The sequence below is a fragment of the Rhinolophus ferrumequinum genome, chromosome 9 (genome assembly GCF_004115265.2).
Source record: "Rhinolophus ferrumequinum isolate MPI-CBG mRhiFer1 chromosome 9, mRhiFer1_v1.p, whole genome shotgun sequence".
Taxonomy (NCBI): domain Eukaryota; kingdom Metazoa; phylum Chordata; class Mammalia; order Chiroptera; family Rhinolophidae; genus Rhinolophus; species Rhinolophus ferrumequinum.
The window spans coordinates 63,717,156-63,743,319 of record NC_046292.1 but is presented as its reverse complement, the minus strand read 5'-3'; the positions used below and the strand labels follow the sequence as shown (position 1 = coordinate 63,743,319).

Genomic DNA, 26,164 nt, shown 5'->3' with positions numbered 1-26,164 from the left:
GTTCCATTATCTCCAAGACTCATTGTAAAGGATTTTTGTAAACAATGTGCAATTCTGGCTTCCTAGCTTTTGCTTAGGACCTTCCCTTTGAGAAATACAAATGTTTGCCCAGTGGTAGCTCACTAGCCAAGGCAACAAGTGTGAGAAATCAATATTCAAATAATTTACACGAAAATGAGTTAAGCAGAAAATGAGGAAAACTGGAAGCTAATCCTCTAAACTTGGATTCTGGTTTCTTGGACCCTATAAAATTGAACAAACCCTCAAATCTCAATTTAACTGTATGTGTTTTTCTTTATCTGTAATTATTTATGTTTGAAAAGTCATGTGATCCACATGACCATTCACAGGAGTTCACCATTTAAAATATTACTTTTAGAAAATTTGGGTTATAAATGTTATACATGTTCACTGGAGAAAATTTTGAAAAATATTGAAAAGTATATGCAAAATAAAAATATGCATAATCTCACCTCATAATAGCTACAGTTAACATTTAGGGGTATTTATTTGTGGAATTTTTCTTTCATACAAATAAATAAAGGTTTATAAAAGAGAAACAGATTTAGTTATATAATTTTATATTCTACTTTTTATAAAAATTTAATATGAAATGATGAATATGTTCCTATGTCATTATATATTCTCCAAAAACATGATTGTTAAGGCTGCATAATATTCCTTGCTATAGATGCAGGATAATTTATTTGATCAATTTTCTGTTGGATTTTTAGGTTGGACTTATAGATTGTTTTTAACATTTCAGTTATATAAATTATACTGAAATGTTGATATTTGTATTAAAATCTATATGTGCCTCTCATGGCACCTTATGGATAACTTTCTACATGTGAATTTACTGGGTCAAATAGTATGAACATTTTTAAGGTTTTTCATATATCATAGTACATTATACCCTAGATCTCATAAATTGTAAGGTACACCACTATTTTATGTAACACTAACAAAGGATATGATGCCAACTAAACATAATGCTTCCTTTGTTTGCAATTATTGAAAGAGCTTTCTGGGCTTATTTTAACATAAAATTAGCTTATATTTTATTCTTGTATATTCATAAAGGAGAAACAAAAACTCTGGCTAAGGTATTCACTCCTATTCTTTGGGGTCACTTTTTGACAATGTGGTCCTTGGCCTGGGTGCCACCAGGAGCATTTGGATGCAGCATTATTAAAAAAAAAAAAAAAAAAAAAAAAAGAAATGCTGTTTTTGCTCCAGGATTTTCTTCCAACAGCTGACATCCATTTTTCAAAATTTGGTGCATATGGGCAGGCAATGACAACTAAATCACAACTGTTGCCTGGCTGACAGTGATCATAATGCACATCTCAATTTAGAGATATTAACATGTAAAAAAAATTATTTCTGAGAATGAATGAAATATGCCATATCGCAAATTGTCCACCAGAAAAGTTTTACCAGTGTGTATTCCCATCAGCACCCCATGAAGTTACCCATTTCCCTTAAACTGTAGTCACTTTGGGGAATTTCTAGAATCAAAAACTTTGCCAATTTGATAGGTGACAAATAGTATCTCATTTTAATTTACACTTATTTTACTATTAGATCATTTGACATTTATTTTCATATATTGTTGGTCATTTATATTTCTTCTTTTGCTAATTTTTCATATACTTGATTTAGTTTTCTATTTTGATGTTAATCTCTTAACTATTAAAAGTTCTCTACACGACTCTCAATAAGTAATATACAAAGGGTGTTCATCTTTTCTGTATAATACATTGCAAATAGTTTTCTCCCTAAGTTCTAGTTTGATATTTTTCTTTTTTTAATTTCTTTTTGTTTTTTAATTTAATTAAAATTTTAAATTTTTATTTAAATTTACAGGATTATTTTTATTATGTACAGAAGTATCTAATTTACATGCAGTCAAGTTAGTTAATATTTTCTCTGATTTCTTCCATTGCTCTTATGTTTAAAAATGTTCACCCCAGACTTAACATGAAGTAAATATTAATCTTTATTTTCTTTTAATTGTTTTATGGTTCTTACTCCGTTTTAACAAATTAACTCTTTAATGCATATGAAAATTACTTTGGTAAGCATCTAACCTTATTTCTTCCCAAAAGTCAATGAATTGTATCAGGGCCACTGACTGAATAAGCCTTCCCTCTTTCCTGCTGATTTAAGATGCCAACTTCTTAAAACATAGACATTTTTTATACTTACTGTGATATGTATATGGGATAGCATTTGTGTTCTAATGTTTTTGTCTCTCTAGTTTTGCCCCAGTGTCATATTGTTTTAATTCTGAATTAAATTCACAATATAATGTATCAACCAAATTAGGATGCTTTTACAAGTGAATTATGCCTGGATGATAGGTACAAATCTGGGTCCTGGGGCACCCTGGTTATTGTGGTTTTATAATGAATTTTCATATCTGGTAGAACAAGATTCTTATCATGACATTTATTTTCAAAATTGGTCACTTTTCTCAAGCACAAAAATATGCAGAATTAAGAAGTGATGGGATGAATAGCTAAGAAGTATTTCTGAATGATTCACACACATCATATCAGATGGTTTGCTCAATTTAAATGAAATTAAGTTGGTTTTGACTTATTTATTTATTTATTGGTATTTGTTGACTCTTTCTGTGACTTCCTGTTGCCTTCCACTTGAAGTTACATGCAGTTAAGAGACTCTATAGGGCCATCACTTAGCTTATGCCATCTCTCTTTACCTTTGGTTTCTATAGAGTTAATCTTTTGCTCAGTCTTTTCTTAGAACCGGCTAGCTAACTAACTAACGGGTTATTTCAGGTGCCACTTACATTCTTACTTAATAGCTGCCATTCCCTTTTCTCACACTATTCACCTGCTGCAGGCATCCTCATTGCTAATTGGCACAGATGAACAAAAAGGAACAGAGATTCAGTTCAGATACTTCCCAAAGTTAACGCAAAATCTATGAATTCCTGCCTATAGGATTAGAGGTCCAGGTCAAGCCGGGCATGGAGGAACATGGGCGTCTTTCCACAAACCCAGAAAAGAAGAGGTCTGGCCCAAGTTCTACATTTCTTCTCACTGTGGCAGGAGGTGGGCCTGTTTCAATATAATTTGTTTATTTATTTATTTTGCAGCATTTATTCCCTGCAAAGTAAAATGCTGACTGACACACGTTCTCCAAGGCCATCACAATTTCTTTCCATCAAGCACTGTGGAAAGCCCCTTTTTTCCCCTTACAGAAACAATGGTATAAATCTCTGTGTCTCCAGGAACACAAAACACATGGCTTTGTATACAGGAAGCTGATCTGCAAATGTTTGTTAAAAAAGTTTTGAATGACTTTCCAGCCAGTGATCTTTAAGGCAAAGTGTACCCTTGGGCTTTGTGTTTACCATTTTTATGTTAATTTTAACTTGGTTTTACTAATACAAAACATTTGTTAGAGAAGTGAGACATCACAGACCCTAAAATGACTCGAAGAAGGTTCTGGTGTATAATCCTTGAGCTTCTTTCTAAAAACTAGGATTTGGGGCCCCACCTTTATTTGTGCTTGTCCTTTGCCTCTTGTCCCTTTTTTCCAGTCCCAACCTGTAGGTCTATAAGCTGGATGTTCCCCCTTCCCTCTCCCTTCTGCATCTCTTTCCTAGATTACTTTCCTGCCTTCTGCTCAGATCCGACCCACGTTTGTTAAAAACCATCTAGCTAGGATGTCTTTTTGTTTTGCAACACAGCTCACCATGTCCCCGTTTCCTTTCTCCAATCCCTGCCCCTGCTTTTTTAGGGTTCGTATGTTAACGGTAATCACATCTGGCTTTATAGACACCCTGTTCTGCTTTGCAATGCTCAAGTTCAGGAAGTCCCCAAGTTACAACATAATGTGTTTTGAAGTGCCTTTGCTAATAAGTTGTTTGGAACTTGGAATACATTTTTCCAGCAAAAGTCAGCTCTAACTGGTGTTTATAGTTCTCAGTCCAGCCTACAACTTACTCACTTGACATAGTACACATTCGTTGAGTCAAGCATTTGCTAAGTGCTGGTGGGTTGAGAATTCTTGTGTTCACCAAGTTGCCCTTTATCAATGTGCTGTTTGAGTTGAGCTGTTCATTCCCCTGACCTACTTTTCATGTATCATCTGCAAGGTTTTTGCTTGTTCCAGTAAACACGCTCTTTAATCTTTAGCACTAGTTTTGCAAGTTGTAGCCCTCTCTACACAGTTCATCTGTAAGACATCACAGTCACTTTCTGAACACCCAGGTGAAGCAACAATAATTTGTACATGTTGATCAAAATTTAGCCACATTGCTCTAAAGGTTTGAGGCACACCAGGCTGTCATGGCCTATGGGATGAGGTCCATTGCATAAGGAATGAAACATTATTAAAACACGATCTTCAGAAAGAGCAGAATTTCTTTGATGCTAGGGGGCAGGTTATTGTTCAGATTGTTTCCTGGGATATGGTTCCTAGTTGGCATACAGAAGGGTCCAATATTGACGTTTAATGAACGATGAATGAATGAACCAATGGATGGCAAAGGGAAGCTATCTGTGCATGTGCTCTGAGTGTTTCCCAAGGTTTTCAAGCATGAATAGGAAGGACCTCACATTGCAGTATTTCCTTCCTGTAGGATCACCAGGAAGGCCCGACTTTCAGCATTTCTGTGACCTATTTTTGCTTTGCAGAGTTCAGCGAGAACAGTCTTCATAACATTGTTTTACTTTTCATCTTTCTTCTTTACCAAAGGTGGGTCAGCTTTATATTTCAGCTTTGAAAAACCAAAATATCCGGGTCTATTTACCCCAGAAGGCCAAGAGGCCTCTCACAAGAACTTTATTTTCTGTTTCCTGTTTCAATGAAAAGGTGCCTGCCTAGCAAAGGCCCCAAGACAGATAAACGTGACCATCCTTGGCATCTGGCGGGCTGCCTGCACCCTTGCGTAGTTTTGGGGTTCAAGTTTTGGAACAAGCTTTTGACTTGGAAGTGAGCCGGCTTTCTACGGGGGTTAGGGATGGGTGGGTGTGGGCTGCTCGTCTCTGCTGCCTCTTCAAATAAATCTGTCCCCACTGAGTGAGGAGAGAGGGACAGAAGGACAGTGCTTTAATACACAGCTCTGAGGTATGGCTCTGTAAAGCCCGGGATGATAGCGGTCTTTTAGTGACCTCTGTCTCCTCCAGACACCCTCCCGGGATCAGCCCCAGGCAGCAGGGCATCTGCAGTAGAGCCCGATCCGTGCCTCGCCGGTGGGGGGCGCTCTCCCGTGGGAACGGTCGGACGCCAGGGGCAGGGCGGGGCAGAGCAGGGAAGCGGCCCCTCCGCCCCCCTCGGCGCCACCCCTCGCTCCGCCAAACTTTCCTTGGGCTCCGGGCGCGTCGCAGCTGCAGCTCGAAAGGAGGCGCGCCCCGGCCGCCCGCCCGCCGTGCCCTCCGCTGCTTCTCGCGCCCGGCTGCAGCCCGACACTTGGTCGCCCCGTCGCGCACGGCCCGAGGGCATGCGGCAGCCGCAGGGGATCCCGCTCCCGGGCTCGGCGGCGCGGGCGAGCGTGAGCGGTGAGTGGGGTGCCGGGCGCGGGGACGATTCCCGGAGCCGCGGCCGGACGGGGCGCGCGTGGGGAGGCCAGCGTGCAAGGGCCTCCGCCGGGCCCAGCTTTTCAGGGTTACCTGACGTCGGGCCCGGGTCCCAAACCCACTCCAAGTATCTGGGACAGGACTCTCCGGGAGGTGTGTGGCACATCTTACTCTTTCCCACTTCTTTTCTGGGAGTTAAAAAATGCAATGGGAATGTCAAAGCCGCGATGCGTCCGCCCCAGCTGTGGGCTGGCAGGCTGGGCACAGGGCGCGGAGAGCGCGGCGAGGCTCCGTCCCCTCTGCTTTGGCGCAGGTGCTTCTTTGCCAAACTTGATCTTACCGCGGTGCGTAGGGAGCAGAGGTTCTCCCGAGGAGCCTAGGGATATAACATTTTTCAGTCTCCAGTTATGCCTGGTACGGTGCTGTGTCAGGGAACAGCTCGAACCTTGCAAGGCATCTAAAAATTCGGGAAATAATTATTATTAACTAGTAACACTGTTGAGGGGTTGTGCTTTGTGAGTGACTGTCCCCGCGGCAAACAAAAGTGCTTTGTTCTGTAGCAGTGTTACTTTATTGCTTTCCCTCAGCAAGTTGAGACTACCCAAAGTTGCTTCGAAATTTCTCAAGCATGTAATTTGAGGAGTGACTGTGAATATTGGAAACAATTTAGTCTTATTAAGGTAATCATTAAAACGGCCCTCAGAAGCATTTGTAGGTCAATTTTTAAGTCAGTAATTTCCACGAAATGTTTCCCCGGTAATTTGTTGTCAATGTAACACATTTCCCTCCTCACTCCTTGGATTACCTGGTCTTGGAATGTGACCTTAGAAATTAAGGGCTGCTTAGCTTCTCATGGTTCCTACTTGATTTTTTATAATTTGGAGCCACAAATAGCCACAAACAGATGATACCTTTACAAGTAGGTTATTATTCTGTGCACTGTAAGGCATTTTATTAATGCATGGACTTTTGTATTGCTAAGGAGGGTTGTTGAGCTTTCCAGTGAACTAGCAATAGTTGTTAACCCTATTTCCAATGAGACACTGGATCCACTTCTGTGTGGTCTGAATCCAGTGAGTAGAATTTTCCTTTTTTCCCCAACCAGAAGTGATACAGTTAGAAACACACAACCTTGGCTGTTAACACCATGCTTGTCTAAACAAACTGGGCTATTCTAGAAAGACCAGCAAACAAACCCTGCCAATGAAGCTTACGTATTTGAGATAAGCTTCCAGAATCTTTTGTGCCTTGAGACTGTATGGACCCAGTGTCATGACCCAGTTTCTGGACATCTAACCTTATGGACATAACTTATATTGATTGTCACTATCATATAACTAGGAAAATAGATCATTTGGGCAGTTTTCTTCTTCTTTTTTTTTTTTTTGGTCTTTAGAATTCAAAACTTTGTAGCTTTAACTACAAATAACGCATCCTCTTTTCTAAATCTGACAAATGCATAAATCAACTACCAGGCTCTTTCTATTAGATTAGATCTATTTTAGATATCTGGGTGTTTTACAAGATGTTGGATAGAACAGATCCTTATATGTTCTCTGTGAATGAAGACTGAAATGAAAACAATAAAATGTGTGATTATTTTTCATGTATGTTCATCACAACCTGTTTGAGAGTATACAACATGTTCATTCTCATTTTTCCAAAATGCGCGCGCACACACACACACACACAAACAAATGCACACACAGCATTGTAGCCAGGCCGCAACTAAGGCATACTCTCAAAGTCAAGCACACACGCCTAAGGCTGGCTACTTCTCTCCCAGGTTTTCCATCTTCCTGCTGAAGAGCAGAAATCCAGCATAACTTAAGTCCAACCTCTTATTTCTTTGGGTTGGGGCAAGGGGGATCACTGTAACTCAAATGGGAATTACTATAACTCAAATTACCCATTAGCCTCTCTCCTGGGAGTATACATTAGTTCAAAATGTGTACTGGCCTGTGATTATACCCAGCAGAGTGGTTAAGTCTGATTGCAAGCTTCTAAATGGCGGAGCACAGGCCCAGGGCATTATGAACGTGGTATAAGGAGAAGAGCAAGGCTTTGCAGTCAGACCATCCTTTGTTCTAGGCCAGGCTTTGTGACCTCAGATACACTGCTTCGCCTCTCTAAGCCTTCATTTCGTTGTCTGCAAAAATGAAGATTATATCCACCTCCCAAGATTAAAAGAGAAAAACACTTAGCAGGGTCTTTGATATACAGGAAGTACTATTTAAATGCCAGTTGCCTTCTCTTCCTTCTAGATAAACATTAAAGTATTGACATTTCTGGAAATGGGGGTGCACATGTACATTGTTCCAGCAAGAGGGCAAAGATAGAGCCCCAACTGTCGGTGACTTTGGGATGTTCCGCACATGTTCCTTACTTGCCTACTCCTTTCCTGGTCATGGCCTTGGGCTCTTGCCTCCATCACGCGTCCTGCAGGAACTCAGCCATCTCCTCTCTGGCCTTGCTGATCCTTTGTCCCTCATCCTAGATTCTCTATGTATATGGAGGCCGAGGACTTAGTCCTGCCATGGATGGGAGAGGTGAGGTGCAGATGAGAGGTGGGGAGGTGTCTTCAGAAGCCCTGAGAGTTTATACTTTTATAATGCTGGGTTAAAGAGGCAGTAGGAGTACAGGGGTCTGGGTTGTAATCCCAGCCCCATTTTTGTAAGTTCTTGTATCATTCAATAAATCACTTGTCATCCTGGAATCAGTCTTCTCATTTACACAATGGGGATAATAATCCTTCTTTTTTTTCCTACCTGCATGATTTATTGTTGGGTCCCATTAAGTTGTATATGTGAAATTTAATTCCATGTATAAACATTGGAATTAAAAAGGAGGGGCCTCAGATCTGGGACACCCAGGCAGGCTCTGTAGGGGTGCTCAGATCTCCATGTGGGTGTCGGGTGTGCTAAGTGGATGCTACTGTGGTCCCTCCACATACATCTCTCCTGCTCTCTGATGTTAAATGAGACTTCAAGGAGGAAATCCTGCCAAAGGTTGAGAAACTGCTCTGTGAGGAATCCGAAAGGAAGATACATTTCAGGACTGAAATTACCTAACACTGCATGATCAAAGGTACAGGGCAAAGTTCCAAGGAAGCTTTAATTACCCCTTCGAATGACCTGTACTGTCTGCTCATCTCAGGTCTTCGTGGACAAAAACAAAGAGCTAACTAACCAACCAATGTGTTAGAGGAGACTGGTGATGGCGGTCATCAGACGTGGAAGTGGGGTGCCCTATACCCTCCTCACTGCCCTGTGCCTTCTTGTTAACTTGGCTCTTTAAGGTTCACTCTGCAAAGTACTAAACGAACTCAAAGCATCCCCTGACCCCAAACAGTTAAGCTAATTATTCCATTCATTCTGAAAGATGTGTGTTGCTGTCTGCCTAGCCTTCCTGGTGAGCCAGGTGAGTAGGACCCAGTGAGCGCAAGGTCCTGACTTCCTGGGTTGTACCCACCTGCTCCACTCTCCAGGCTGATGTCCTCCTCCTTATTCTTCTCCATCTCCTGGCCCGGCCTCCGCAGCGCCTGACCCCTTGCTTCTTGTCCTGTCTCCTTGCTGCCTTGAACTCCTCCTTTGCCTGTGACTCTGACACCGTTCTGCCCCGTTGACCATGCCTCTCCTCAGATGTGAATCGTTCATAAAACTCAGCCTGGGCTAGACTGGGTGTCGTTCTGGAAAACGATCTGCCCAGTACAGCCTGCCCCACCCTTTCCAAAAGATGTTCGTCAGCCCTGCTCGTTACTCATCGTTCAGTTGCTGTCTTCATTGTTCCCTGGAACTTTAGGCTGTAGGTTTTACTAGCCCTGGCCTTGACTCAGCCATGTGTAAATTCAGTGGTATCATGGCGGGTGGCTTGGCAGGTGGCAGGGTGGGGTCGAGGGCACTTTAACCCCTCCATAAACACTACCAGTTTGCTCAAAGGCCCTCCAAACCAACATGCCATGTAAATAAAAACCGTGTGCTGCTTTGTAAATGCAGCTTTAAGGCAAGGTCCCTAGGGTCCCCTTTTACCTAGGCTGCCCCAAAGCCCCTCCTCTACAGAAATTCTGGAGCTGCCCCAAGAGAAACTGAGATCAGGTAAGTCAAAGGTGGGCTGTGGCGTCAGAGAGGCATTCATTCCTCAACGAAGCTAGAAATCCACAGTTAAGGCTCAGGGTCATTGGGAATAACTAGTTGTTGAAGACCAAAGCAAGGGATCAGGTATAGAATGTCGTGTGTATCAGTTGCCTCCTGCCCTGGTTCATTTTTTAATAGATTGGTCCTTTGAATGGGGTTTTTTCCCTGGACTAAATTGTCACTCAGATCTAGCAAGAGAAAATAAGTATGATCTTATTCTATATCCCCATGGCATTTGGATTAGTCAGCGTTCTAGAAACAATAGGATGGATATATATATGTATGTATGTATGTATGTATGTGTATATATATATGTGCATATATGTGTGTATATATGTATGAGGATATTTATTGTAGGAATTGGCTCATGGGATCACAGAGGCCAGGAAGTCTCACAATCTGTCATCTGTAAGCTGGAGAACCTGGAAAGCTGGTGCTATAGTTTAGTCTGAGCCTGATGGCCTGAGAAGCAGAAGCACTGATGCCCAAGGGAAGGAGAAAATACAGGACCCAGCTCAAGCAACAGCACAAATTCACCCTTCTGCCTTTTTGTTTTATTCAGGCCCTCAGTGTATCACACGATGCCCATCCACACTGGTGAGGGTGGTCTTCTTTACTCAGTTTACTGATTCAGATGCTAATCTCTTCCAGAAACATCATCACAGACCTACCCAGGTAATGTGTTACCAGCTAACTGGGTATCTTTAACCCAGTCAAGTTGATGCATAAAATTAATTATTGCACCACAAGATCAGGAGATTGGCACTGACACCAACACTACCGTCCAATCCACAGAACCCATTCAGATTTCATCATTTGGCTCCCAGATGTCTTTTTTCCCTGTCTGATCTAGGATCCATTTTAAATGTATTTGTCATGTCTCTTCTGGAATGGTTCCTCAGACGTTCCCTGTTCCCTTGCAGTTGTACAGATCTTACATCCTGCAGGATGACTCAACCTGAGTCCAGCAGGCATTTCTTCAGATCCAGACTCAGGTTATGTGTGCTTGGCAGGAATACATACTCTGCTCTTCTTAGCTCATCACTTTAGACTACAAGATGTCAACCTGTCCCACCACTGGAATGTTGGCCTTGGTCACCTGGCTATGTTGGTGTCCATGAGAACGTCCCATCTTGAATGTATCATTTTTCCCTTTGAAATTTATTGCTGTTTGTGGGGAAGTATTCTGTTATGCTAATAGCCTCTTCCTGTATTAAACCTCCACCTACAGCCTTATTATTTATCAATGACTTCTGCCTGAAGCAGCCACCTCTATGAAGGCTGCCAAATGGTGATTCTTTATTTCTATCACTCCTACATTTATTGGTTGGCATTCTATAAGGAAGAACTTTTACTCTCCCTCAAGTATTTATTAATTTATATTAGGAAGTATTCATGGAGTTCTTTTGTATACAGTATGTTGAAATCTGTTACTATCACTATTTATTTTGATGCTCAAATTGTCCTATTTAGCCAGTGGGAATCCCTTTGAGGTGGTTCCTGTGTCCTTTTGACATAATTTCTGGCACCACATGATATTATTCCAGTCTCTTCTTGTAGTTTCCCTGACTTAGTCCTCCCTGTTGGTAGAGAAAAACTTTTAAAAACCAAGATAGGGAAGGTTGATGTGCTAATTTTTACAGGGCGTCATTTGCTCTGTATCTCTGAGAGTACAGAGCTAGGAAATAATATGTATATAAACATACACATTTATAAATTTTTCTACATTAAGCCATGTATTATAAAATCATGCATTCATACTGATACCTTCAATTCCAATCCAATACCCAGGGATCAGTCTATTCTTTTCCCTTGATTTCTTTGTACGTATCTTCTCTTGTAGTTAGAAACTTGACTCCCATTATCTTTAATATTTTTACTCATTAGCTCAAAATAGCCCAACCCCCTACCACAACAGCCATCCTCTCCCTTCTGTGCCACCCTCCCGTCCCACTGCCTCTTGTCCTTGGCTGCCTAGCTCCTGTGTCTTTGCAGCTTCATTGTTAGCCTCCGGTCCCTCCAACTCACTACTCTGTGTGGCTTCCCAACCCCAGCCCAAGCCTCTATGCAACACCCCAAACTCTGTTTCATATGGCATTGTCAGCCCCGTGCTCATCCCTCAGTCCTGGGGAGGGAAGGAAAAAAGAAGGCAAAGGAAGAGAGAAGATGGGGATGGAAAGCGCTCCCAAAAAGTTGTCCTAATTCATATTCTCACCAGCATGTGATGAGGGTGCCATTTTCCCTATACTCTTGCCAACACGGAATTTTCTCCTTGTGTTTAAATGTTGTCAGTCTGATAGCACTCCACTTTTGTCTCTATTACAGCTCATGCCACAGTCAACTCTGTATTATACTTCTTCTCATGGTCTCATCTTACCCTTTAGATCAGGGTTTCCCAGCCTTGGCACCGCTGACATTTGGGCTGGATAATTCTTTGTTGTGGGGCCGTCCTGTGCCATTGTAGCATGTGTAGCCACATCGCTGGCCACTACCCACTACATGCCAGCAGCAGCCCCCTGTTACGTCTACCACAAATACCTCCAGATATTGGGAGATGTCTCCAGGGAAGTGGAGGACTGGTCTGGCTGAGCACCTGCCTCTCTAAGATCATGAGCTTCCCGAGTGCACTTCACATCTTTACACATGTTTTTGTACATCTGTCTTTCTCCTGAATATGGTGAACAGTGGGGAAATGTTACCTGAACAGGCATGAGAGGAACCAGTGGTTGGGTAGAATCCACTATCGGGACCAGTGCGACTTGCCCATGACATGTGTGCAACTTTCCACATATGCAAATTCCATGAACGGCCAACAGAGGAAAAGGAAAAGGAATGTCAGCATGGTTAAATGTCCATGGATTGCTGCCAGGTCATCACTAGTGTTTCTCAGTTAATCTCCAGTCTGATTCCTTATAGGTACATAATTGAAGTCGGTGGCCTTCTTCAACTGGAAGACTCTTATTGGGTTGATGGAGAAAATAAAATGCTTTAGGAGAAGGTGTTTCTTCAGTTCCATTGTTCACTGTGTTAGAAGTAAACTGGGTTGCTTGCTCTTCTGAGCTTTCTCCAAAATAGGCAAACTAACTAATCATCGCTATTTTCTATCCTGTATTTAGAGTTTTATTTTGTCGTTTTCATTTGATTATATGGACTTTTCTCCCATAAACTCTTGTCAAAAAATTCTAAGTAGAGATGCACTTACAAATTTTTATTGACATTTACCATAATCAAATTATATTTCTTCTAGAATCAGTAAATGTTTGTAAGAGGCATTAATGTCATTATAGAGGACAAATCTGCATATTTCATCTCTCATGGAGACAAACACTTTATCCATTGAAAAAAGGCTCCACTACTCAGTCTGGTGAAAAGAGACCTGGGCCAGAATGACGAGAGCTGATCAGAGTAAATCAGTCTCTCCCAGTTCTAGTTTTCTCCTCTGTAAAATGGAAAATGTTACACTGCCCATTCATCATGAGAGCAAATGGAAAAAGAGATGTGAACTCACTTTGAAAACTGTTCAGTGGTATATCAGTGAGTGTATTTTAATGGATTACTCTAAGTTCCAGATAGAGTAAGTGGTCTAGAGGAAGTATGATAATAGAATTAGAAGGTTTTCAACCCAGCTGGCTAAACTTCTCTTACACATATTCATCTGGTACTAAATGTTTTCGATGGTAGTGAGAAACACCACTGGAGAGGGTGGTAGAGGAGAGAAGGTCTTGGCTTTGGGGTTGTTATGCCACGACCAACCCAACCTGAGGCAGTGTTCTCCCCCTGTGGTCTCCTGATAATCTCTGTTAGGACCCCTTCTCTCCCACCTGGTGGGAACACGCTTGCCCTGTTGTTTACTGGACTTGTCTGACTCCTCTGGACCTAGAAGTAGGTGGAGGGCGTTACATTGGCTATGTCATTCACTTTGTCTGAATAACCCAACAAGTTAGAGTTTGTCTCCCTTTTACAACAGAGGTAATTGAATCTCAAAAAGGTTAAGTAACTTTCCTCAGGCCCAACTGATAATAGTAATAATGAAATTAACATGGTGTCAGAGGCTATTCTAAGCGCCTTATTTAAGTCTCCCAACAGACTTAGGAAGAAGGTACTGTTATTCTCCCATTTTATAGATGACATTAAGGCACAGAAACAGAGACGTTAACTAACTTGATGATAAGCAAACCTCCAAACGTAGGCTAGCTATCTCCAGAGGCCATGCTTTTTCACGTGTAAATATCCAGTTTCCCCAACACCATTTGTTAAAGAAACTTTCTTTTCTCTATTGTATATTTTTGGCACCCTTGCTAATGATCAATTGACTGTATATGCATGGGTTTTTTTCTGGGCTCGCTATTTGGTTCCATTTGTCTATATGTCTGTCTTTATGCCTCTACCATACTGTTTTTATTACTGTGGATTTGTAATATGTTTTGAAATCAGGAAGTATGAGACCTCCAAATTTTTGCTTCTTTTTCAAAATTATTTTGGCTATTTGGGATCCTTTGTGGTTCTATATGAATTTTAGGGTTTTTTTTTCCATTTCTGTAAAACAAAAATGCCATTGGGATTTTGATAGGGATTGCTCTGAACCTGTAAATCATTTTGGGTCGTATGGACATTTTAACAATATTAAGTCTTCCAATCTATGAACACAGCATGTCTTTCCATTTATTTGTGTCTCTTAAAATTTCTTTCATCAATGTTTTGTAGTTTTCAGTGTACAGTTCACCTTTTTGGTTAAGTTTATTCCTAGGTTTGTTTGTTTGTTTGTTTTTGATACTGTTGTATATAGGGCTTTCTTAATTTCCTTTTTGAATTGTTTTTGTTCGTATATAGAAATGCAACTGATTTTTGTATGTTAATTTTGTATCCTGAAACTTTTGTATACCGAATTCATTTATTAGTTCTAACAGGGTTTTTTTGTTGTCGTTGCTCAGTCTTCAGGGTTTTCTGCATATAAGATCATGTCATCCGTGAACAGATGTAGTTTTACTTTTTCCTTTCTGATTTGGATGCCTTTTGTATCTTTGTCTTGCCTAATTGTTCTGGGTAGGAGTTCCAGTATTATGTTGACTAGACGTAGCCAGACTGGGTGTCCTGGCCTTGCTCCCGGTCTTAGAGGAAAAGCTTCCAGCGTTGAGTATGATCTAGTCGTGGGGGACGTGTTCTTTAACCACTCTGCTCACCTGCTGATCTGCTAATATTTGAACGCAGAACCTGAAGCCTGTGTTCTGCTGTTCCACGTGTCTGTCGTCTCTCTCCTCACCCCTTTCTCCGCTCCTGCCTCCCTGCTCTGTTTCAAGCAGCAGAAGAGGGAAGTGGCGGTACCTTAGCTTAGTCACTGTGGCCCTGGGCCCAAACTCAGGCAGGGGGAAATTCATTCCTGGACTGTGGTTATTTTAGTGGAGGTGTAGGAGGACTTTGTCATTGATCCTTGTTAAAGTAAGGCATTAAGACACGAGCCGTGAAACTTCCCGAATGGCAGCTGTATATTCCACTGACTTTTTAAAAAGAAATTTTGAGTTATTTAACTTTCTTGGGAAATACTGTCTACCATTTATTGAGTACTTCCTAGGTCCTATGCATCTTGCTAAGTCCTATAAACATAAATTTAGTGTAATCCTTTCAACCATCCTATATGGTAGTCATAGTTACTGTGCCATTTTTTTGAGAGGAAGGAAAAGGCTCTGGCTGGGTCAGCAATGTGCCAGGTGAGAGCCATTGCTGAAGGCGATGAACTGCCCTCTGACTCAGGTGACTCAGGTGGCTCCTTTCCCTTCACTGCCGTGCCCTTCCTGTGTGTCACAGCCCTCCATGCTTTCCTTGAAAGGGTTTAGTTTACCAGAACTCCACAGGTCTGGCTTTCCCTTCTCTAACCTCTGTTGTAAATACTCGTGCTAAAATGTTCATTTACTTTTTTTGTTCTGACCGAGAAACATTCATTATACAAGACAGGAGTACAAACATGAAACACACGCGCACACACACACACACCCCCCCACCCATTCAGAAGAATGGGAGATGTGTAGCAGCAGGAGGTACCTAAAAATAATGAAGCCCCACTGAGTAGGAATGATTCCGACCTCCCTGCCCTGGTGTGGAGTCAGGTCTGTGGTTGGTCCCTGCTTCTGCTCATAGGGGGAGGACTCCCAGGGGCACTGACTTTGACTCTCTCCTCCTGTCCGTTACCCTCTGGGGTCATATCTGAAATGGGTGTTGGAACGTGAGTGCTCCTTGGAGGGAGAATAAACATGGGCCTTTCAGGCTAAGGTGTGGGCGGCTTCCATGGCAATGTAATTCCTTAAAAAGTTCATGGGTTTCTTTCTGGTCTGTTTGCTTCTAGTCCCTTCCACTTGCCAAATACCACATCCAAATTCTGCTCTGGACCAAGTTCCTGAACATGCCTTATTTCCCAGCTGCTGTGCTTGGCCCACTTCTCTCCCCGTCTTTAGTAGTCTCTGCCTTCAGGTCCTCTAAAGTGTGGATTTGGGTGGGAAGCTATACCCTTCCTCTCATCTCGACTGTAGGCCGGTATTTGTTCCACTGCAACTTCTCACTGAGAGGTCTTTGAGAGGCTGTGAGCCTCTATTTTCTCTCTCTGTAGTTACAGAAGCACTTAAGTTTTCTAATCTTCCAAGGCCCCCAGTTTCTGGTTGCTGTCTGTTCTTTTCCACCCTTGCTTACAGACTTACAAACAATTCTCGCCTGAGCCCATCTCTTTCTTATAAAAGCTGCATGGAGCAACCAATACACACTCGTATTCTGTGTCTTTCCAACACCTTCACCTAGAGCTACAGGCTTCTTAGGCAAAGAGGTCCCCAAACACGACTTGAAGAAAACAGAAGTTTATTTTTCTCTTGTTGACAGTCCTGAGATGAGTGGTTCAGGTTTGAAGGGTTTCTTACATCTTGTTTCTCCACCACCCACAAGGGCAGTGCTTCTCAAACTTTCATTGTTTAAAGACTGGTTTTCTTTATTTCCAGTGTGCCAAAGACCCACACTTCTGGTTTATACTCTATGGATCAGACACTTGTATTTCACACAATGTCAAATTACCGTAAGCATTTCTAAGTGCTTATTTGCATTTTCTGTACTTATCTCCTCATTGATGGAAACTAGTTTGTGCACTATTTTGACTCATGCTTCTAGGGCTTTGCCTGGTCTGAATGATCAACGCTGGATCACAGGCCTGTTTGTGTTCCAACTTGCAGGAAGACGAAAGAGCAAGGAGCAGCACATTCAATGTTTTAGAGCTAACCCGAAAGTCAGAAGCTTCATGTATGTTCACATTCCATTGGCAAGGACTAAGTCACATGGCCACCCTAGCTACAAGGAAGCTGGGCAAAGGAGTTTATTACTCTATGGGAAAAGGAAAACACAATTTAGCAGTCGGTGCCATAGAACACAAAGCTAAATAATGATACAAACAATAATCAGAGGAGAAGTCGCAGGACAATGTACCATTTTTAATGCATTACAAGAATGGCTGTGTGTTCAGTGCCATACCACACAGAACAGGACTTTTTCGAAAATGGAGTCTGGGGTCCGGCTGGACCTTTTATTCAGCCTGAGGTTCAGAGGCTGGTTGTGTGGTGAGGTCTACAAGGGGAAGTTCCCATGAATAGAGGCCGAGAACCATTCTCAAGAGGAAGTCCAGGTACACAAATACCCAGGTTTGGAGCCGAGTTAGAATCCAAAAGGCTATATGCAGAGTACTGGGGCAGGAGCATCTGCAAAGGCCTGGGCCACTGCAGTAGTCAGGACCCAGTGGGGCACCGGGAAAGGGGGCCCCAGTAGTCTACCCTGAGCCCAGGCAAAGCACCAGAGATAGGGGGAACTAAAGGTCCTGGCCGTGTGAGTGGGACACAGCCTCTCCAATTCCAAACCTCTCTGCCAGATGGTGAATGCTGCACTACAAACAACGGGGGAGGCCTGAGGCCAGCGTCATCTCAGTCCCCTGCATTAAAAACCTGATGTTTAAAATTGAAACTTCATTCCTTACTGTGGCCTCATCATCTCCAACAGCTGACCTGAGGGAGACTGAGTGTTCCAACCTGCATGCATGCTACCCTCTTGGAGACTTTTTTCTTATTTATCTTGACAGCAGCTTGGGAGCTTCGCATGAGGGAGAGAGGACGTGAGAGGTGTCAGGACTTGAGATAATTGTTAGGGAGTCATCCACATAGAGGAAACAATTTTAGCAATAGTAGTGCTAGTGGAAGAGAGTCTAAAGGGAGAAAAAGAGAGGGCTGGGAACTGAGTATGGGAGTGTGTACATCTCAAGACTGATGGAAGAACAGGGAACAGAAATACTGAGCACCCGTGCGATAAGAACCAGGAGAGGGTAGAGTCACAGAGGCTTGGGAGGGGAGTTTCAAGAAAGGTATAACTATTTGTCAACTTCCACAGTGAAAGTAATGAAAAAGAGGACTGGAAACAGGATTGGGGGAATTATTCAAACAAATTGGACACATTTTTATTGTGTGCCAATTACAAGCAAGGTTTTGTGTTTTATGCTTTAAAGAACAGGGAAACAGAGGGATACCAGCTCTGCTCTTGACAAATTTAGAAGTGAGCTTGTGACAAATAAATGTTTAATAAAGTATGTTGAATACCATAAGAGAGGTCCCAAGAACTCGTCAGCCAAATTTCTTGAAAGAGTAGCTTATACTTTCTTTCTACTTCCATATCACCCAAACATTGTTCAATCCAGTGTGATCAGGTTTCTGTCTCATATTTCCAACCAGCTAACTTCTAACAAGCCAACCAACCCATGAACCAAATATTGGTTGCACATGGACTACATACATGCCCCTATATTGGGCACCAGGTACATGAACATGAGTAAGAAAGTCTTCTAGCCCTTAGGAAATTCACGATCTGGTGGTAAAGGCAGACACTGAGGCAGAGAATGTTTTACCACGCACAAACATGGGACCCCACCCCCCTCCAGTGGCTGAAAGAGAGTCTGAATCTAGTAAATAAAAAGCCACTTTAGGAGAATCCATGTATGCATGTGTGAAAGTTCTAATTGTATAGATTTGTATATGATAGGTTCCAGATCAAGGATTGCTCTGATCTCCCCAAGCAGGTTTGTACTCGTATTGGAAGGAGCAGGTGAAAAAAGCAGAGGTGAAGAATGCTAGAATAAAAATTTAAAAAGCTCTTGATGGAATAAGGACGAGCTTATTCGTGAGCCCTCCTCTCAGTAGTCGGAGCCTCCGAGCCTCTTTGTCTACTCAGGGACTTTGTCTACTTAGGGACTATGTCTGGCTCATGTTCCCATTGTCTAAAGATCATCTGTGCTTGTAACATCTCTACTAGGGCTGCAGGCTACAGAGCTTCTGGGAGAGCAGCACTTAGGCAGCGTCATCCCCGACAGCTATCCCTGCCACTGGAAATGCCACCGAGGGGCATGGATCAGTGATGCCCACTGAAGTGCAGCCCTGGTAGCTGTGTTGGTATTGCTGTTGCCTCACCTCAGGCTGCAGTGTCCCCTTGAGTCAGGCTGTCATTTTACCCTTCCCCTCGCCCTCCTCACAGGCATCGTAAAGAAAAATCTGCTTCCTTTTCTGCAGTGTCTTGTTTCAAGCCTGGCTAATCCTTGGGCCCAAATTAACACTTAAATCCATGTCATTTGCTTCCATGGCGCACAAGACTAGGAACGCAGAGAGACTTGGAACTAACTGATCCTGGATTACACTGGACATCTGAGGTAGACTCTCTATGCAGGGACCTGCTGGAATCGGATGCAGTCATCTTTGTTTTATATAACCATGTAACTGCGGGTAGAGTAATGTCTTAGGGTTCTGCTACGTGTAAGGGGACATTGAGGGCATCAAAAGAATTGTGCTACTGGCCCATGCCCTTGGGAATGTGGTTTATTCAATTTATTCCTCTTTCCTTCTCTGAGAGTTGTTTTATATATATGTTTGTGTTTTCCCTTGCCCCAATCCCGTCCCCCACCCCACTCCGAGTCAAGCCATTGTTGTTCTCAGTCTAGTTGTGGAGGGCACAGCTCACAGGCCCATGTGGGAATAGAACTGGTGACCTTGGTGTTAGGAGCACAGCACTCCAACCACCTGAGCCACCTGGCCACCCCGAGTTGTTATATTTATAACTAGAAAATGTTACATGTACTAGATCTTAGTAAAAGATTTAAGAAAATCCACAACACAGTAAAACCTTGCAAATAACACTTGTTGTTGTATTACAATACATTTTAAATGACATCTGGATTACTCCGAGTTCCATAGGAAACAGAGAATCAGTCAAACTGGTAATTGGAGGGAAGATGGTAACCTGGTGGCTGGGGAAGGGCAGAGATCATGGCAACCAACAAGCGACTTGCAGCGCCCAGAGCTAGAGACAGCAGAGCAGTTAACACCCTTCACTCAACTTGCAAGTTGAGGGGAGGGAGAGACAAGGCTGCAGTATGGAAATGCTGCTTGACGGGAGCTAACTCAGCCAACCCACAGCAATCTGGCCGGGAGGGAGCAGGGGAAATCATTATCTCAGCCTCCTCCCTCCACCAGATCTCTTGCTGCACCTCCCATTGGCAGGCGTTAGAAGGCAAGGAAACCTCTTGATGCGGTCCACAGAGCATGTGGAGAAGGTTGGAGACAGGAGCTGGCGGGGCCAGCGGATGGGGTCAGGCACAGACAGCATTGAAGTGCCTGTGACATGCATTTCCATGAGTTGACTGTCTGTACAGGGATGTGCTATTTTACTACCAGACTGGCCTGGGGTGGGAGAGTGAGGCAGCGTGGGGAGGGCTGTATGAGCCTCCTGCTTTAGTGATGCACCTGCTTCCTAACCAAAGTGTAGAATCCCTGCCAGGGAGCCCTCTGACTTGTTCGTTTAGCAATAGCAGCGCTCTCCTTTCAAACTTCTGAAGCCTTAATTAAAACAACTGTTTCCCACTCCAGCCACATGGTTTGAAAATATGATTTTCCTTGCTATGTAGAGTTTCAGGAGTCAGTCAGGCATTAACCTGGGCTGGTGTGGTCTCCAGAAGCATGGAAGGGGTCTCTGAAGATCACTATTGACCTTTTGCTGGTAACAGTGGGGGATTATTTGGAACAAACCATGTAGAGCAAGACACTCTTGAATACCTTTCTCAGGACTGGAGGCAGGAGATGGGGCCCTGCAATGGAGTAAACAAGGGAATGCAGTATCACGGTTAAGTCAGGACAAATAGTTTGGACCAAAACTTTGTCTATTGGGAATTTTACAACATAAAGAAATCTAATTTTCTTCTCGTGGGAAGTTATTTGCTGTGAGCAAATAACTTTGAAATTTCCCAGAATATGTTTTCACAGAGTGACAACGTCCTTTGCACGAGAAAATCTCTTTCAGCTAGGAAGAGCCACACTTTATATTTTAGCATTCTCTTCTTCAAAGCTACTGACATGAGATTACACAACGGTCTCAGGATTATTTGCTATATACTAGAACAGGTGGCGTTGCATTCTCTATAGATATTATTAATTTTGAGTCTTTTGATTGGCATCTTTACTTGTAAGAGGGTCAAAGGACAAAATGTATCTGTCATCTTTCTAGCCCAATGAATTAGATGAGACCAAAACTATATAACAGAGAAATGAAACACGGTGAAAGATTTACATTTGGATAAACTAAGCCAGGGAATTTCTGATCCACATAAAATCTGTGCGTCACCTCTTTGGTTAGTTCTGCATGTTTTCAAGTTTGCTTTCCTGTTTAACCAATAGGTTTAAGATAGTCTTCAGTCATCATTGACATCTAGGGAACAATAAATTTGATTATAGTTGTTTATTAAACAAGTCCCAGGGTAGAAGCTGCGTGTGTATACCGTGGCCTCCTGTAAATCCGCCCACTCAGTGGAAAGAGGAAAAGCGCTAGTTGAAGCAGCTGACATACGGCAGACGGTCCTCCCTACCTAACGGGCTCATTGACGTCCACTGGCACAATAACCTGTTTATTTTGCTAAGCACAGGCTGCAGTGTTCCTCTGTGTGCCACCACCTCTCAGCTAAAGCTGACTCGAAGCACAAAGTTTCTCATTTCCCGGCCGCCCCCAGGGGGTGCCTGCCCTTCCTCTTTGTGGCTGCTGTCTTGGGACCTTTGCTACCAAGTCGAGGCACTCAGTGTATTGTGGAGACCGGCTCCTACCTATGTAGAGAACCGAGGATCTAAATCCTCTGTTTCATGTGCCTGAGTCTACGATTTGTTCTTAAAACACAGAGTAACGAAACTCGAGCAAAGTCGAGTTTAGCTTTCTCCAGAGAAATGCTCTAGTGTATTAAGGTAGGGTGGCCTATTTGTGACAGCCTCACACTTAACAGGCACCTCTAAAGTGAACATGTTCGCCTTCCCCAAGATCATCAGAGGCTTCCAGTACTCTATTACAGACAATATCCGTTTAAATTGAATCTCAAATTGCTACTCCTCTGTGTGTTTTCCCATAGCAAAGAGTAAAGTAACCACATATGAAACATACAAGCTTTATTTCTTTTGAAACTACTGCAGTACAGAGTTGATAACATCTTCTCCCCCCGCATATTTTTAAAATGAAAAAAAAAAGATTTATAGAACAATGTTATAGTTACAGAAAAACTGAGCAGACGGTATAGAGAGTTCCCACAGTGTGCCCCTACCCTTGCACACAATTTTCCCTATTATTAACATTTTACATTAATATGGTACATTCGTTACAATTAATGAACCAACATAGACCTGTTATTATTAACTAACACCCATACTTTATTCAGATTTCCTCAGTTTTTACCTAATGTCCTTTTTCTGTTCCAAGATCTAGGATGCACATTGTATTTAGATGTTATATGTCTTTAGCTTCCTCTTAGCTGTGACATTGTCTCAGATTTCCCTTGTTTTTGATGATCTTGACAATTTTTGAGGAGTCCTGGTCAGGAATTTTGTAGAATATATCCCAGTTGGGATTCGTCTGAGGTTTTTCTCGTGATCAGACTGGGGTTATGGGTTTTGGGAGGAAGACAGCAGAGTAAAGTACCATTCTTAACTTAGCCTATTAAGATTACAAACTAACAACATGACCTATCCCTGTTGAAACTGACTTTGATCACCTTGCTGAAGTCGTGTTTGTCAAGTCTCTCCGTTGAAAAATGACTCATCCTTGCCCCACCTTTTCATACTGTCCTCTTTGGGAAGAAGTCACTGCGTAGCCCATACGTAAGGAGTGAGAGTTATGTTCCCCTCCTTTAGGGTGCAATAGCTACATAATTTATTTGGAATTCTTCTGCAGGGGAGATTTGCCTCTTCTTTCTTATTTATTGTTTTACTCAGTCACTTGTATTAGTATGGACTCATGGATGTTTATTTTATACTTTGGGTAATAATTCGATACTTTTTGGGTAATAATTGTATTTTGTTGCTTGAATGGTTCTAGCTCTGGCCATTGAGTTCCCCTCTCTTTTGAAGTTATGTTCCAAAGAGGAGCCATAGTTTCTGATGTCCACACTGGCAAGAGCGAGGTCTCCGTGTGCCACTGCCCTTCGGACCACTCTGTCTTGACTGCTCTGGTGAAGCCGCTGTTGAAACACCATTCTTCACGCCTCTCAGCCAGCGGGGCTTTGAGCCAAGACTGTAGAGGGAAATGAAAGAGTTGCGAGACCCAAATTAGAAAATACGCAGAAGAAGACACTAATGATGCTCAGTGTGGGTAAAAGGTTAGGGTGCATGAGGGCACAGGTACACAAAGATACACTGCATTTAATTCTCCATTTAACAAGCGTTTACCAAGTGCCTGCTACGTGTTGAGCAGCGTTCCAGGTACAGGGATGCACCATAACAACACAAAGTCCCTGATGTCTCAGCCCACGGGGAGATGGACCATCACCCCAAGGAGATAGCATCAGGCAGTGAGAGATGCTGTGAGGGAAAAAAAAAAGCACTAAAGGCAAAAGTGCAGCAGGGTGGGGCGAGGTGCTCTTTTAAAGAGTGGCAGGGAGGGGCTGTCTGATGAAGTGACATTTGAGCAGGAACAAGGTGTAGAAATGAGTCCTGTGGGTATCTGGGGGAAGAGGCTTCTGGGAAGAGAGGACAGCAAAGCCAAAGGCCTTGAAACTAATGGCTCAAATAAACCGCAGGGGTCATATGTGGATTTAAACCTCCCAGGCTATCCTGATTTTTCCATTAACATGAATTATTAAAGAGGAATTTAGTGAGCAAATGTGATTGCTTTTATGCAGGAGTATTCTCTTTTCTGGCTGTCAGCGTATCCACTAACCATAGCTTCCATCTCCCATCTGGCTGGGGTTTCCAGAGGGGAGAGGACTGTTCCGCATTTGTGGACCACAGGAAAAGAAAATATGCGCAGCACCAAGTGACCCTGTTTTGGCTACACCCTGACTCTCGCTAGGAGGGAGAGGACCGTGTTACTGAAAGCCAGCTGAAAGACCAGCAGCAACTTGTCTTCTACGATGTCGCTAGAAATAAAAGCTGCTTGAGTGGTTTTCAGATGTCTTAATTTTCATAATTGTTTCCACATTATGGTCTGGCTGGGCATTTTTTTTAGAGACTCAAGTTTGGGAGAGTCTAAATGAAAGCTTTGCTCATAAAGTTTTCATTTGGGTTCCACATATAGACTTTCTAAACCAACATTTTATGAAGTCTTAAATTACTCAAGTTTGAAGTTGTGGTAATAGCTCCAAAGTTTAGCATCCTTTGTTGCTGGCTCAGAACTATTCAAGCCCTCTATACTTTTAGTATAAAAGAAAAGACAAGAAAAAGAAAGAAAAAAGAAAAGAAAAGAGGAAAACAGCTTGGGATTTGGCAGAATTAAAGTTTAGCAATGTTAAAGTAGTCTTGAAATTGAGCATATTGTGTGGCCTAGTACTGTAAAATTTGCAAACATTAAAGTGCCTTTTCTATGCTTTTCAGGGCTATTAAAACAAAAGAAACAATCAAAAACCCCAAAGTCTATTTAGAATGCAACCATCCCCCCCCCGTTTTTGTTTTGTTTGTTTTAATTTTTATTGGGGAATATTGGGGAACAGTGTGTGTCTCCAGGGCCCATCAGCTCCAAGTCATTGTCCTTCAGTCTAGTTGTGGAGGGCGCAGCTCAGCTCCAAGTCCAGTTGCCATTCTCAATCTTTAGTTGCAGGGGGCGCAGCCCACCATGCCATGGGGGAATTGAACCGGCAACCTTGTTGTTGAGAGCTTGCACTCTAACCAACTGAGCCATGCGGCCGCCCAACCCAACATTTTTTAATGCAAGACAGTCTTTGAGTGTGATTTGATTGGGTCATTCTAATTTGGTCATTGTCTAATTATTGTAAGCGTGCCTCTTGGTCTGTCTGAGGTTTTGTTTGTCTGTAGACAGATAGTGTAGAGTTGTAGATAAGCATGTGGCACAGCTGTGTGAGTGGAACCCAAGGCCTTGCACTCACTAGTGTGTGACGTTGGCAAGGGAGCTTCAGTTTCCTCATCTGCACAATGGCTATGGTAATAGCATCCACGTCATTGCTGGGAGGATTCAATGAAATGACTCCTACAAAATGCTTAGTCAAGCACTAAGCACAAAGTAATCACTTAAATATTAGCAATTAAAAATACAGTATTACTACTGTAAGAATGAAGTGGAGATAGTAAATGACTAACTAACCCAAGAACACATAATAGTAAGTGAAGGAGTTCTCTGATTGGCATATTTAGTGGTGATGCATCAGTCAGCATAGGTGTTTAACTAAACCTTTTCATTTTACTGGGGGAAGAGAGAGTGTAGGACAGAAATTCATTCATTCATTCATTCATTCCATAAATGTGGATTCTATAGACAGGGGCATGAAAGGCAAGGTGCCTCCTTATCAGCTGGAGTAGACTGGTCTAGTGGTAGGGGATGGACTACAAATGTGTAAATACGAAAGAAAATACGTAGCAGGTGACAGGTGCTCTGGTGAAGGTCACACAGGGATCTCTGAATGTGAGAGCTGTGGGGCTGCTTTTTTCCTTCTTTTTTTATTCCCATCTTTTCACCCCTTTCCCCTTTGGTCACTATGAGCTTGTTCTTCATATCAATGGATCTGTTTCTGTTTTGTTTTGTTTATTCATTTGTTTTGTTTTTTTTTAGATTCCACATATAAGTGCAATCATATGAAATTAGTCTTTCTCTGTCTGACTTATTTCACTTAGCACTATACTCTGTAGGTCCATTCATGTTGTAGCAAATGGTAAGATTTCATTCTTTTTTGTTGTTTAATAATATTCCATTGTGTATGTGTGTGTATATAGAGGGTGCCAAAAAATGTACACACATTTTAAGAAAGGAAAAAACTATTAAAATTGTAATATTCAATATATACCGATAACAAAAGATGAATACAAGTCACATTTGACTTCTGCAATTACAAGAGGTTTTCATTAGCATCCAAATACTTCTGATTATGGCGAACTACTGCTTGAGCAACATTGACCAGAATGTCCACCTGTATATATTTTTTTTGGCACCCTAGTGTATATATTA

The 26,164-nt window shown here is 42.4% G+C and overlaps 1 protein-coding gene across 3 annotated transcripts in view; it reads left to right on the top strand.

Moving 5' to 3' along the window:
- Positions 1 to 5,317: 5,317 nt before the first annotated feature.
- Positions 5,318 to 26,164, top strand: part of LPAR3 (lysophosphatidic acid receptor 3) — a 72,912-nt gene continuing 52,065 nt past the window's right edge. Inside the window, exons 1-2 of one of the 3 annotated variants that reach the window (XM_033113275.1) lie at positions 5,318 to 5,537; positions 10,251 to 10,363. In XM_033113275.1, coding sequence (XP_032969166.1) covers positions 5,480 to 5,537; positions 10,251 to 10,363 — 171 coding nt within the window. In that variant the 5' untranslated portion in view covers positions 5,318 to 5,479. Of the gene's footprint in view, positions 5,538 to 5,599; positions 5,709 to 10,250; positions 10,364 to 26,164 lie in introns of those variants that run through there. The other 2 variants (XM_033113276.1, XM_033113277.1) reach the window with 2 other exon arrangements.